Here is a 15420-nt window from a genome sequence, read left to right as displayed (position 1 = left end):
CAACACACTACCATTTAGCGTATAAATTGCATTTATTTTATTTCTACCACATTGCATAACTTTGCACTTTTCAACATTGAACCTCATTTTCCAGTTTGCTGGGAGTTTTCCAATTCTGCGAAACCGCTCTGCAAAGTGTCAACATCCTGCATGGAACTTATAGTTTTCCACAATTTAGTGTCGTCAGCAGAAATAGAAACTTTCTAGAGAACTTTTTATGCCCACCTCCACCTTTTTTTGCAATCTATCCTTCAGCCAGTTTATTATCCAAATACAAATATTATGTTCCAGGCCATCCACTGCCATCCTGCTCACCTCCTCATAAAAGGCAATTAAATTAGTCTGGCAAGATCTACCACGCATAAAACCATGCTGCACAAACTTATAGTATTGTAATTTGCAAGCATCCTATCCTTTACAACTCATTCCAACAGCTTTCCTACTACTGATGTCAGACTAACAGGCCTGTTGTTTTCAGGCGGAGAAAGAGATCCCCCTTTGAATAACAGCACGTTAGCAATTCACCACTGAATTTTCCCCTGAGTGACCCAAGCATCAGTAGTCTTATATTAGAATTGGGTCTATTAAAAAGGAAGCCTTCATTAGCGGTTTTCTCAGTACTGGTTATTGGTTGCTTTGTATGTAATTCTGTATGTCCAATGTATAAACCCACTTATTATACAGCGCTGCAGATCTGTTGGAACTTTATAAATGCATGTCAGTAATAATCATAATCAGCAAATCCCCTATTCCTACACAGTTTCATATCCTTTTTAAAGCCGCCATCTTATATCTTAGAAGTTGTCCACAACAACTGTAGTCCTAGCAACCTTTTTCTATCTAATTTTACAACTCCATTAAACACCCAGTAAATACAGTTTTGCCCTTAGAAAATCAAATGCGGGTTTTTCAATTATTCCTAAGAAAGGAAACACTTATGCACACGGCTTTCAAATGAAATCACATTAATCTGCGGGTCATAAACCAAGGAGCACTCACAGTGTCTGTCTTGCTAATTAGGACGATTGGCATTCAGCAGGCACACTCGCTAGCAAGAAATATTACGCACGCTATAAAATAAAAACCATTCGGCAGCAGCAGTGACTGGGTCAAAAATAGTAAGATTCATATCATTTCATTAAGACTGAAAGGATACATTTTATTGTGCCTGAACTGCTCTACAATCAGTCTGGGGAAATCAGGTTAATAAGTTAGGGAACTAATTCCAGGCTTATGTGCATATTTAAATGCTAACGTATCCATTTGCAACACCAGGACAAGGTAATCATATTTCTCTGTTCCTTCCTTCCTGAAAAAAATGTCAGTGTTGTTTTGTGTATGAGAAGGGCAAGATACCACAGATACCATAGGCTGATTTATTCTTATACTATTATAGTGATATGCAAAAATTATAGCACCTATACAGGCTCCTTGCGACTTGGCCCTGCAGCCAACGTGCAGGTATAGCTTGCTTTGTTGGATTTCATGAAGTTGCACACAAGGTACAGGGGGCATGGATGCAATGTGGCCCTGAAACTTACACCTGCAATGAAGAGGAGTAACTACCAGCTTTTGCACCTACGCATTCAACTAATCTGCAACTGGAGAATAGCATTCTCTGTGGGTATGTGCATGCTTCATGTACTTAAAGGAGAAGGAAAGGTAAAAGCTTAGTAATTTTTATCAGAAAGGTCAATGTAAGTACAGCCATAAGGACTCACAGAAAATCTGTACTGAGTCCTCTATCAAAGGAAACACAGGATTTCTTGCCTCCTTTTTTGTAAACATGTTGTTGGGGTGTCCAACTTCCTCTCTCATTAATTCCTGGGGCCAGAGTCTGTGCAGCTCTCTCCTCTCTCCTGTTTCCCCCTCCCACAAGAATTCTAAGAACTCCCTCCCCCTCCCTTAGGTATGTGTGATCCGAGCTATAAGGGCTAGAGCTGCAGCAAGAAGCTACTTAAAATGGCAGCTGCATTCTTAAGCAAACGGAGAAAGCTTCTCAGGTATGGTAATGCTTTCTGCAGAATAAATACAGTGTTCTAGGTGGCACTAATGTGGCAAATCTATTGGCAGTAAATTGCCAAAATTACTTTCCTTCTCCTTTGACCAGTGACTTGCATAAGATTTGGCACAAATTGACATCTGCATTGGTAAATAGCGGAGCATGCTACATTCTGGATAATTCTGGGTAAAACCAGGGCCATATTTATATATAGGCACCCAAGGGCCTGTGCCTATGGCAGCAGCTTTAGGAGGGAGCACTCAGGTGCCTATATTATAGATTAATTAAAAAAAAAAAATCTTATAAAAAAAACCTCCACATCTGCTGCCAAAGACTTGCCTCACCCTTGGGGGATAAGCGTAATACTGAGCCGAGGCAGTGACGTCACACGTTGCCAGAAGTGACATCACGTCCACCTGTACGTGTGACTTCGCTAACATATGCTGGGGGCATATTTATGTGCAGTCTCTATAGTGGGTGGTTTTTCAATTATTTCGTTTTAAATTCAGCAAGCTGAAGAAGCTAAATCGGCAGCTTAACTATGCCCATATATGGCCAGCTTAAAACTCTATTAATCAGGAAATACATTCCACCAAAATGCCTGTAATTAATGAGAAAGCAGAGAATAGGTTTCTTTCATTGATTTTACAAGAATGGTATTTCTATGGGCAAAATGAATTGAGCAATTTGTTTGGGCATCATGAACCTGGATCAGGTGATCTACTTTAGTTCTTTTCATTAGGGGCCAAAGAGAATGTTGCTTTCCATAATGCTGGAATTAAAATCTGAATGCCCCCCTAGTTTGTGACAAACATAGAGAACCATAAATAATATTCTGTAAAATATCCAAGAGAATCAGTGGATTTCAAAACCAGTTTTTAGTATTACCTGACTTTCCCTTTGGTGTTCCTGAGAACAGTGGCAGCAAAGTTTTGGGTAACGCCAACGAGGCTTATCCCGTCCACTTCTATTATTTGGTCATTGACTTGAATTCTGTTAGAAAACACAAAACACAGTTAAATATAAAAATATACATTTGTGCTAGAATAAAATGCACTGTACATTCCCTCTACTGAACTATGAAAGAGTTATTCTCATCATGCCCATTATTTCCGATGTAAAACAGATTTTTTTAAATTTAAGTTTGAAATTTGAGAAGGGGCTAGACATATTCTTAGTTTCCCAGGTGCCCCCAGCCATGTGACCTGTGCTCTAATAATTTTTAATGCTGTGCTGCAAATTGTAGTGATGTCACCCCCACCCTTTCTCTCCAAGCAGCAACAGAACAATGGGCAGGTAAAGGGCAGGATAAAAGCACCCTGACATGTAAAGCTAAAAATACTTCCATGCCCCACCTAGTGGTAGATATGAGCATAGCACTCAATAGCAAAACACCCGTCTGGTTCATGACTCCTCCAGTTACATTTAGTAGGAGAAACTATAACTTATCTATTGCTCTATTGTGCAGCGCTAGATCATTGTGAAAGCTCTGCACAATGACCACACACCAATATTACAACTAAAAAATACATTTATTGGTTCAAGAGCAACTTGGTAGAATTAATTATTTCCAATGTACACTCTGTAATTTAGCAATAAAATTAACACCATAATAATCATGACAAAATCGCTTCCCAGCCTTGCTCTGAAGTCTAAATTTCCCCTCATTGAACTGGCAGTGGGAAATGACTGGTCAGTCTTATATTTGGCACATTTTGCAAATCTACAGCAACCGTTACATAGTTACATATGTCTTACATAGTTACACTTAAGTCTTAAAACCATGTTTAAATGATAGAAAGCAATAACGTAAATGGGGGAATGTCTTTTCCATTAAAAAGGATAAGATTTCTCTAGACTAAACACTGGGGGAGGCATGCCCTAAACTGATTAGATTAAATAGCTCCCATTTTGGGATTACAAGCAGTTTGAGGCTCCCAGTATTCACATTACACATTTACCAGCAGAACAAATCCATCTAAATTATTTTCTTCTGATGTGCATCCTTAATATTTAACATTCTTCCCCTTTAGACCAAGTCTGACAGGACTGTGGGAGGATTTTCCAAAACATGGGGAAGAGAGTGATCTCCTTAGTAACTGGAAACGGGTATATCTTGTATTTTGGCTGTTTGTGCACTTGTAACTAACCTTCTGGCTTACAGTTCTGTTCTGTCTCGTTCTACAAGATATCTTTCTATCTTCAAATCTGTGTTCTAGCAATCGTGCACAATTGGGGCTCTCACTGTCCAGTGATTTTTTAACTAATTTATTGAGCATCACTGATGAACTCATGATACCGATTTTAGGACATTTACACAGAGATGTAGACACCATAACTCAATAGGTAAGAGGTTCTACATGTGTTCCAAGAAACTGGCAATCAAATAGGGACCATTAAGCACCATAGCTGGCAGACAAACAGTGGTGCTTCCTTCTACGTCATTGTTTATATATCTTAACTAGTTCTTTCCTGTGGTATGAAAGAGAGAGTGTTTTTCCCTAACTGCAGACACTTTTCTTGGAATTTCTATCAATGTATGGCTGCAATGAAACAACATGACACCATGCATGCTGTCACACTGACACATGATAATGAAATAATCAGAAGTTGTAGCCAAATCTCTTTACAAAAATCAGGAGTTCTGTTATTGAGACAATTGTTTGTATATAAAAAAAGAGTGGTAGTTCACCTTTCCAATAACTTTCATTATGGTAGAGTGGTAGAGAGAGATATTCTGAGATTGAACAGTATTCCGGTTTAGTATTTCAACAGCTATCTGGTTGCTAGAGTCTTATTTACCCCAGCAACCAGGCAGAATGAGAGACTGGCATATGAATAGGCAAGGGACTGAAAAGAAAAGTAATAATAAAAAGTAAAAATAACAATAAAATTGTAGCCTCACAGAGCAATAGTATTTTTGGCTCTCAGAGGTCATTTAAAATCTTAAAAGAGGCAGAAAGGGAAGACAAATCATTAAAAAACTATAAAAAAAAATTATGAAGACCAAAGCAAAGTTGCTAGAAATAGGACATTCTAACATACAAAAAGTTAACTTTAAGTTATACCACTCCTCTAATTAATGAAGCCCTTGGAGAATAAAGGGAATGATGATTAATTATAAGGCATAGGCTGATATACAGATTCCTTGGTAAGGGCAGCCCAGAAAGACTAATCTTCCCTTTTATTCATTTTCTGGATCTGGCGATTAGGCTGAAGTATTTTTTTCTGTGCAGTGAACTGCAACAGGGCCATATTGCAAAGGCTCCAGGCTTCCCATAAGATACAGCAGGAGAGTTGGAGGGATCAGGGGCATAACTTCTAGTATGGTGAAGGGTGGGTGTAAACAGCCGATTGTTTATTGTATACCATATTATGAAGCAAATCAGAGGGATGTAGTTATAATGCAAAAAGTTATTAGTATATTTTAGAATATGTATAATTGACACAATAGTTGTCCTCCCTCCAGACAAGACTCCAATTCCCACAATGCCTTGCATGTTCTGTCATCAACAGACCCAAGAAGGAGGAGAATCACAGAAAAATGGAATTGTGGAATATGTATGCACTGATACATACAGGAACATACATGCATACAGTGGCTTGCAAAAGTATTCGGCCCCCTTGAACTTTTCCACATTTTGTCACATTACAGCCACAAACATGAATCAATTTTATTGGAATTCCACGTGAAAGACCAATACAAAGTGGTGTACACGTGAGAAGTGGAACAAAAATCATACATGATTCCAAACATTTTTTACAAATAAATAACTGCAAAGTGGGGTGTGCGTAATTATTCAGCCCCCTTTGGTCTGAGTGCAGTCAGTTGCCCATAGACATTGCCTGATGAGTGCTAATGACTAAATAGAGTGCGCCTGTGTGTAATCTAATGTCAGTACAAATACAGCTGCTCTGTGACGGCCTCAGAGGTTGTCTAAGAGAATATTGGGAGCAACAACACCATGAAGTCCAAAGAACACACCAGACAGGTCAGGGATAAAGTTATTGAGAAATTTAAAGCAGGCTTAGGCTACAAAAAGATTTCCAAAGCCTTGAACATCCCACGGAGCACTGTTCAAGCAATCATTCAGTATGGCACAACTGTAAACCTACCAAGACAAGGCCGTCCACCTAAACTCACAGGCCGAACAAGGAGAGCGCTGATCAGAAATGCAGCCAAGAGGCTCATGGTGACTCTGGGGGAGCTGCAGAGATCTACAGCTCAGGTGAGGGAATCTGTCCATAGGACAACTATTAGTCGTGCACTGCACAAAGTTGGCCTTTATGGAAGAGTGGCAAGAAGAAAGCCATTGTTAACAGAAAACCATAAGAAGTCCCATTTGCAGTTTGCCACAAGCCATGTGGGGGACACAGCAAACATGTGGAAGAAGGTGCTCTGGTCAGATGAGACCAAAATGGAACTTTTTGGCCAAAATGCAAAACGCTATGTGTGGCGGAAAACTAACACTGCACATCACTCTGAACACACCATCCCCACTGTCAAATATGGTGGTGGCATCATGCTCTGGGGGTGCTTCTCTTCAGCAGGGACAGGGAAGCTGGTCAGAGTTGATGGGAAGATGGATGGAGCCAAATACAGGGCAATCTTGGAAGAAAACCTCTTGGAGTCTGCAAAAGACTTGAGACTGGGGCGGAGGTTCACCTTCCAGCAGGACAACGACCCTAAACATAAAGCCAGGGCAACAATGGAATGGTTTAAAACAAAACATATCCATGTGTTAGAATGGCCCAGTCAAAGTCCAGATCTAAATCCAATGGAGAATCTGTGGCAAGATCTGAAAACTGCTGTTCACAAACGCTGTCCATCTAATCTGACTGAGCTGGAGCTGTTTTGCAAAGAAGAATGGGCAAGGATTTCAGTCTGTAGATGTGCAAAGCTGGTAGAGACATACCCTAAAAGCCTGGCAGCTGTAATTGCAGCAAAAGGTGGTTCTACAAAGTATTGACTCAGGGGGCTGAATAATTACGCACACCCCACTTTGCAGTTATTTATTTGTAAAAAATGTTTGGAATCATGTATGATTTTCGTTCCACTTCTCACGTGTACACCACTTTGTATTGGTCTTTCACGTGGAATTCCAATAAAATTGATTCATGTTTGTGGCTGTAATGTGACAAAATGTGGAAAAGTTCAAGGGGGCCGAATACTTTTGCAAGCCACTGTATATACAGGTGTTACAGCAACCCTCCCTTTAGCTGGTGAGTGCCATGTATCCATTCTGTTATAGGGACTAACAAAGAAATGCTGGATCAGTTCAGCTACTAAGCTTTGGTATAATGCCAATTGCTGGCACTTAGGTGTGTTATCCACATGTAACAGAGCGCTGTGTAAAGCTTTGAAATATTAAAAGGAAGGAGAAAAATATTTTAAATACCTTGTATATAAACGCTTGTAAATTGTTTTTTTTTAATGTTTTATTAGGTACTTGGTGCCCCTGCAGTGATTGGGTCAAACACTACACTATTAGAGATTATATCCACATGGCACTGAGCTAGTAATAATCTCAGAGAGCTGTGCATTTGGTTACAGGCAAACGATCTGTTGGGGCCACTGTGGCCCTCCATGTTTGACCACACTGCCCTCATATCTCTTGTTTCACTATTATATCACTCAAACAGATCTGAATGAGTGATCATTTACAATGCTCAGATATAAGGGCCACAAGCATGCCCTGAAAGGAAGCACTGAGACCTGAGCTGACCTGAGACCTATGCACTATGAACATATGGTGACAGGGGACAGGGGGAAACAAGCTAAATCGGGTATCTCCCAAAAAAATAGGAAGGGGGGTTAAAAGCTCTGTAAATGGTGCGACTGCCAAACAATGATAAATTCCCTCATCATAACTGACAGAATAAAGCTGTGCATTAGTCCCAGTAAAGCAGCTTATCTTCCCATAAGCAAGACTGAAGACATTTAATACAATGAGAGCAATAAAGGCATCTTTAAAAAAAACAAAAAACAACCAACTACTAAGCACAAGCAGCAAAATTAATCAAAATTAATAAGGATTTTGGAGAAAAAAATAGAAATGATTGGCCCGCACTCATTTTTGCAGAAAAAAGGCAGATGATATCTTTTGAAAGGACACAGTGTGCATTGATCTACTGTAGCATGAAGTCCAATCAGATCAAAGAAGAAAAGCATTATTCATGTTTTCTATGGCTTATTGCATCCTGCAGCACGGCCTGTATCCAATCAGGGATTTATAATCATTATCAGCTATATTAATAGTTATTTTTAGAAAAAGACTGCATGGGATTTATGGGCAGTCACATTCTGACGCTATATTAACGGTGTTCTTGATGGGAAATGGCACAAGATATCAGGCAGAATCCAGAATGGCTAATTATTGAATGTATGTATTAAATGAATCACCTGCCACATGCAGCAGGGATGTTAAAAGTCACCTAGGAGATTGGTGGCCACGTGGGCCAAGTTCTTCTACAGATGTTGTCAAAGCCGACTTAAAATAACCTTATTAGATAGTACTAATGTACAATGATGTACTACTGTACTAATGATATAACTTATTTTCTATTTTCCATTTACTAGCACTGGGCAGGTTTGTACAGTAACGCATTGAAATCAATTAGATATTTGCTTTGTTCAGGGTACTACAGTAGAAAAAATGGTTGCTTCCGGTTACTAAACTAGCATACGTTTAACCAATATTAGTACATGAGCCCCAGTGGCCAAAATACCCAGCATTTGTTTTTTTTACTAAAAAGTATTTAATTCAGCATGCAAATTTCAGACTGTCCCTGAAACATACAATTCAAAGTCTTGGTAGGTGCCCAAAGAATTGCACCAAAGTAAATATAAAGAGGACAGTAGATTCACTGACTCTATTTTAGTTGGCAATAGGTACTACTGAAACAACTGTGGTGGTCAGCGACGGACAGAATACTCCTATCTGCTCATCACCCTCTTAGTGGAGAGTAGTGGAAAAAGCCAGTGCAAAGATTAGTGACAGGCAGACACGTGTGGTGATTTAATCAGTGCCAAACCGTTGTGGCCCACATGATAGTAGTTTAACCACCTGGTAACTCTTGGCAGTGTACACTGCCCAACCAGGGGGTGCATGAATAATCTTGTATTCCTTGCTAAATAGCATAAAGTAGAGGTTTTGCAGTCACTTTTTCTAGCTGCACATATGCCATCACCAAATAATCGTGTTTAAGCTAAAAGGGCATAGAATTTGATTCATAATAATGAAAGCTAAAAACTATGCCTGTATCTAAATAGCATTATAAGGCAAACTTGCCGTTTCTGTGCAGTTTTAATAAGAGAACACTCTAATAGCAGGAATTCCTTTCATCATTTTGTTACCTAGCTACAGAAAGCAAACAGGACCTTTACTCCGAAATCTAGAGATTGAAAAGCTACCGACCTGCTTTATCTTAGATTTCAAAGCGTTACTTGATAAAGTGAATGCCAACACAGCTATCTTCAGCACTTTCACGTTTTAGTTGAGCATTAAGGGCTCTGGCACACGGGGAGATTAGTCGCCCGCAAATCGCCGAAAAAGCCTCGCGAGGCAACTTTGGCGATTTGCGCGAAACCGCGCCGCCGCGTGAAGGTGAAGGCAACTCGGGGAGATTAGTCGCCCGCGAACAGGGAGTTTTGTCGCGGGCGACTAATCTCCCCGTGTGCCAGAGCCCTTAAGGTACAGGAAGAAAATGACAAAATAATGCAAAAGGCACATTTCTAAATCAGGAATTGTGCAGTCCCAATCCCAGATGGTGGTTACAAGATACAGCTCCTCAGATAGCCAAATGCAGAGGTTTAGGTTGCAGCTGACTAAGCTTAAAGGACAATGAAAGGTTAATTTAAATTAAAAGTAAGTCTAAAGGCATTCTTTTTAAGTACTTAAGTATCTTTAATCTTTAAGTATCTAAATTCCCAGATCCCTGCTTGCTTCTCTGAGATATGGTGCTGGCAGCCTACAGCAGTGTGAAGACTACAGTGACATCACTGAAATCTCTCTCCCCTTCCTGTAGGTGCCAGCGGCAGCCTTCCCATTCTCTGAGCATGTGTGTAACTTGATCCTGTCTCCTGTTCTGAGCTACACATGCCCACCAGCCAATCAGAAGCGGATCTGGCAGAGGGGAGGGGGAGGAGGGAATGAAACACATGTGCAGTATGAAGCAAGGAGGGAAAGGAAGGGAGAATACCTTTTTAGAGATGGCTGCCTGTTCTAGAAAATGTGTCGGCTTTTCACTCTACTGCGCATGCGCCGGCCGACGGATTTCGCCGGCAGAAGAAAAAGGAAGGAGGAAGCGCTTCCTACAGGTACCCCGGGCTGGTGCTTTTTTCTCCTAACAGGGGCACCAGCCCAGGGTACAAGGTAAGCAATCTAAGTCACTTGGGGGTGCCTAACATTTTGGCACCCCCAAGTGACTTAGCCTTTCCTTCCCCTTTAAGGCAGCCCATCAGTACCAGTGTCGCCCAGGGCATGCCCCTCACTGCCCCCCTCCCCCAGTGGCAGAGGTTTCTGAGGATCAGAGAACAAGGAGGGGAGGGAGACATTATGGTGCATGATGGAAGTGATGTGCTACAGTGAAGAGCTCATCACATGCCTCACACATTATCAGGCAGCTTCAGAAAGCTGAATTAGGAGTAAAGAGAGAGATACGTGCCCTCCCCTTTGTTGCACCATTTTTACAAAGCAATGAGGGAATAATTGTTCTTTCACCTTTTGTGAACCTCTTGTTCACTCTAAACGTAACTATGAGTATAGTGTAGACATCACTTTTGTATGGGCCGCAGGACCAGAACTAGGGGTAGGCAGAAGTGGTCAAGTTCCCCTTCTGTCTGTCTACACCACACTCAAAGTTGAAGAAAAGAGACATCTTTTGAGTTCAACCTTTTATGTCTATATGATACCTGCCTAACTGCTAGCTGATCCAAGGGAAGGCAAAAAAAAACCCTTCTGAAGCCTCTCAAACCTGCACCAGAGAACTATCTATATGTATCTGAATTATTTTCTAATAATACAAAATACAGTTATAAACCTATATCTGGTATTACGATTTAAGGCACTCGACTGGATAACTTCAGTAAGCATACGTATAAAAAAAGCATCCAAAAAATAATTTCAAATGAGCTGCCAGGTTTATAAGTCTACTACTATGGTAACAGACCTAGCAATTTCTAGTCATTGCTTGGGGCAATCTCTGGGAGCTCCCAAAGGGGATGTAGATAGAGAAACTGACCCCAATGTTCTTTATGGAAGCCTGAAAATTGCAGCTAGGCTACAGAGAATATTTATTTGGTGCCAATGTTAAAAATAAGACTTTCACAGGATGTGAATACAAGCAATATAGAAGTCCCCAAAAATTAATGACTTATTGAGAAAATTAATTGAGAAATATCTCATCTTAACACAAGTGTGTAAAAAAAAAAAAGATTATCTGTATTTACACAGGTTAGCTCTTCTTCCCCTCTATTTGGACAACCTAGAGCAGGCTTTAGGCCAGATTTACCAGTAGATTTTTATTTTATGAGAATGGGAGGATCGACACTCATTTTCTCTGATCTGCTGATGTAAAGACATTTACTGCATGTACATACCTTCCATCCCTTTGTGCTGCCCCTCCTTCAGTAACCGTTTTGACAAATATACCAAGCTTTTCCAGGCCAGTGTCTGCTCCAACTCCCATGCCAATAATGCTGACTCCGAGACCATCTTCATCTGCAATTCAAAAATGTGATTTTGATTAAAAGGGTCAGTTTAAAGGTTAAATCTAGAATGTATTTCTCAATTTGTCTTCAGATATACATCTACTGTAGCTATAGCAACAAACACAGCATGTACAAACATATGATAATGTTGAGGCCTTGTGCATAAAATTAACCCTTAACATATATATATATTTTTTTTATTTTTCATATATATATATATATATATATATATATTTACTGAAACACAAAATTATTTCATATTTACTGTATATCAGTGTGCAATGCAATTCAACCCCCACCTGTTGTCCATTGCATACACAGTACCTAGTACTGGCTGGTGAGAACAACTAGCACATAAACTGATTTCTACAGGTAATTCCTAATTTTTCAGCCTGATTGCTGGGGATCAGCCCTAACATGATTCTCTAGTGTCTAGTAGTTTAAAGGAGAAGGAAAGGTAAAAGCTAAGTAAGCTATATCAGAAAGGTCTATGTAAATACAGCCTTAAGCTGTAGTCCTCTATCCAAAGAAACATTGGATTTTTTTTCTTCTTTTTTGTACATATGTTCTTTGGTATCAGACTTCCTTTCTTAGAAAAATCCTTCAGGACACGGGCACGAGTCTGCTCAGTTTGCTCCTACCTCCCTTTTCGTTCTTCCCCTACTTTGCTCCCCCTCCCATCTCTGTGTAATCTTAGCTACCAGCAGCTAGAGCTTTAGCACAGAATCTACTGAGACCAAGGTAAATGGCAGGTGCTATATCAAAATGTTTGCAGGGTAAACCTTTTGAAATAAAAAGTAACAGCTTGAAAAAGGAACTAAAATGTTCTGAAAGCTTGCTATGATTGTCTTAGTTAGCCAATAAAGGTATCACCTTTATACCACTTTTGTTATTTTTTATTTCAAAAGGGTTTCCCTGCTAACATTTGACTGGCTAGCACGGTACATCACATTTTCCTGCATCTTCTATATCAAACAAATAGAGGGAACTTCTAGGGCTCTTCACTCAAGTATGGTAAAGCTTTCTACAGAATACATATAGCGTTCTAGCTTGCACTACTGTGACTAATCTATTGGCAGTAAAATGCCTTTCCTTCTCCTTTAAAGAAACAAAAAGTGAAACTTAACCATAACAATGGCATGACAGAGCAATTTGGCTTGGCCAGTTGAAAACAAGTTAATGGACCTGTACTTGAACAGTTACAGTAGGAATATACCATTAGAATTTTTCATTACAGTCTGTACACAGAGACAGTACAAAACTCAAGTTATTCTAGTACAAGTGCACTGCTATCTACATTAAAACATTCATATTTAAAAAAAAAAAAAAAAAAAAGGAAATTCATCTTACAATTACCAGGAGTGGCTATTTGCACCTTTAGTTAAGGGTCACCCAAGGCAAGGTTCTTACCTAGACTCATTACAGAAATGGTCCTAACCACCAGGGTAATTTTTATATATCCTACAGCTGAATAACTAATGTATTTCATTAGGGTTTCAGTATTGAGACACAATAGCTGCATTCCTATTTGTAAATGCATTAATTTCTGATCCACTTTAAAATCCAGCAGGCGAAGAATGTGTCATTTGTCTCAAGACAGAAGGCTTAATTAGCTTTTGTGCGGCAGGCGTTGGTATGTGAGTCAGGGAAGTGTAGCAGAGACTCACATTAGAACAACGTGTTGTACTCACACAATGACCTTGTGATATATTCAGTACATACCTTTCTCTAAATCCACTGGGAACAAATCTAGTTTCTCCACACGTTTTTCTAGTTCATACTCTGCTGAAGCGGCTACTGGGTCGACTTCATCATTCCTTCTGTCATAATCTTCATTTGAGTATGTGTTGAATACCTGTACAAACAACAAAAATTTGTAATCTAAACAGCCACTCTTGACAGAATACAAAAGATAACTTATCAGCCTTGTCATTTTAAAGCAGATGTATTAAACATTATTTTGCAGTTACATTAAAGATTAGTGGACCTGAGAGGGGAGATGCCTAGTGCTAGGATTTGGAGTGAGGCATGGACATTTGTGTGGCTGGGGTTTAAATGTCAAAAATGTCCCAGTTTCCATGTTGTCAGTGTTGAGAGATATGGTTGAGCTTGTAGTGTATGCCTCCTCTGTCTCATCCTGGCCAGAACAAAGAATAACAAGGCTAAAGCAATCAAGGGCCAGATACTGCTCATTTGGCATCTTTTTCTTTTGTAGTGTAGTGTATTTTAATGTTGTTAATCAGATTAGTCCAAAGGACACAAATAACCTAAATGCAGTCTGCTGACATTGTAAAATATACATACATCTCATAGCTGAGTAGAGACTACAGACTGATCTGTAAAAATAATTTTCCCTTTGACACAATACAATTTCTTGTACAATAGAAGACTCTACTTTGTAGAAAATAACACAACACCACAACACCTTAAATGTGACCATTTGCCCATTATTGCTTCCTGCAATAACCCCCACAAAGGGACTCACCCTAAAAACACATACAGAAATGAAGTGAAAGCATTATAAGGTCATGTTCCCCACTTGACTGTTTCCACCTCAGTACTGCATCAGGCAGCCAAGGAACAGCCACAGAAATATGTTTCCGAAGCCCAGGAACAAGGTCCTTTAAGGGTTAATAGAAAAGCTTCAATAATTCAGCCCTATTTCTAAATTATACAGATAAAATCATAGATTTGAACAGTCTTATTAGGCTGCCTAATATCAGTTACACTGTACCTTGTCTAGTTTGTACAGAACCTGCTCACACAAGGGTATATGGTGAGCAGATTTCTGGGTACATACAGTAGACCAAATCCAGATTAAATGACATCTGGACGCATGTTTCAATTCCAATATCCTGATCTGCTCATGCTCACAAACTATACAGAGTGAACAGGCAGTTTGCCTATGTGTGTAGCCTTTTCAACACTCACTGCACATACTCAATGTAAAGTGATCCAGGATCCCCTGGATGAATATCTAACCAACCTATCTTTATGCTCTTTGTGCCCCCTTATTGATCACCTAATAAGAAATAATGCAGCTCTAACTGTAACAGAAAGAAGTGTGGGAGTAAAAGACAGAACCATTCACTGGCATGACCTGGTGCCGCCCTGGGCAATTCTATCTCCACCTGCCGATTCAGCCGTAAACAAAGATTTTGCTCGGGCACCTTCAGTGGCGCCCAATCAAAATCTTTTAAGCTGGGCGATGGACCATCGACCAATATCCGCAGCCTTTTGTGATACTGGCCGCCTCTTCAAGCCGCCATACATGATAATATTGGTGTGTGTATGGCCGGCATTAAGGTATGGAGATCCAAATTACGGAAAGATCCCTTATCGAGTAAACCTCAGGTCCCGAGCAGTCTGGATAACAGGTCCCATACCGGTAATACCTTTGCTACTTTAGACACCAGTGAATCATATAACTGAATTGGCTACACATTTCCTATGCATTTTTCAAAGCAAAAAAAATAATGGCTCAATAGGAGCAAAAAGGCTTCACTGCAGGACTCTATTCCTTGCAAATGTGCATTTATTGTCCCATAATGCACACTTGTAAGGAATGAAGTCCTGCAGTTTAGTCTTTGTTTGTCCCTACTGAATGATACGGGTAGAGGAACAACAGTGAAGGCATCCATATATACCTTACTTTTAGTCAATGTAATATTTTCAAAGAATACGCCCGTATTCTACGCATCACCCC

General features: G+C 39.9%; 1 protein-coding gene across 3 annotated transcripts in view; it reads right to left on the bottom strand.

The window, feature by feature from the left end:
• ppp1r9a (protein phosphatase 1 regulatory subunit 9A) overlaps positions 1 to 15420 on the bottom strand; it is a 108317-nt gene that overhangs the window by 37739 nt on the left and 55158 nt on the right. For all 3 annotated transcript variants that reach the window (XM_002940634.5, XM_004915417.4, XM_004915418.4), the window contains exons 3-5: positions 13437 to 13569; positions 11604 to 11724; positions 2891 to 2995 (exon numbers count right to left, since the gene is read on the bottom strand). In XM_002940634.5, coding sequence (XP_002940680.2) covers positions 2891 to 2995; positions 11604 to 11724; positions 13437 to 13569 — 359 coding nt within the window. The remainder of the gene's footprint in view (positions 1 to 2890; positions 2996 to 11603; positions 11725 to 13436; positions 13570 to 15420) is intronic.

This window comes from Xenopus tropicalis, chromosome 6 (assembly GCF_000004195.4).
Source record: "Xenopus tropicalis strain Nigerian chromosome 6, UCB_Xtro_10.0, whole genome shotgun sequence".
Lineage (NCBI taxonomy): Eukaryota > Metazoa > Chordata > Amphibia > Anura > Pipidae > Xenopus > Xenopus tropicalis.
Note: the sequence above shows the minus strand (reverse complement) of the source record. Positions and strands in the feature narration are given on the sequence as shown.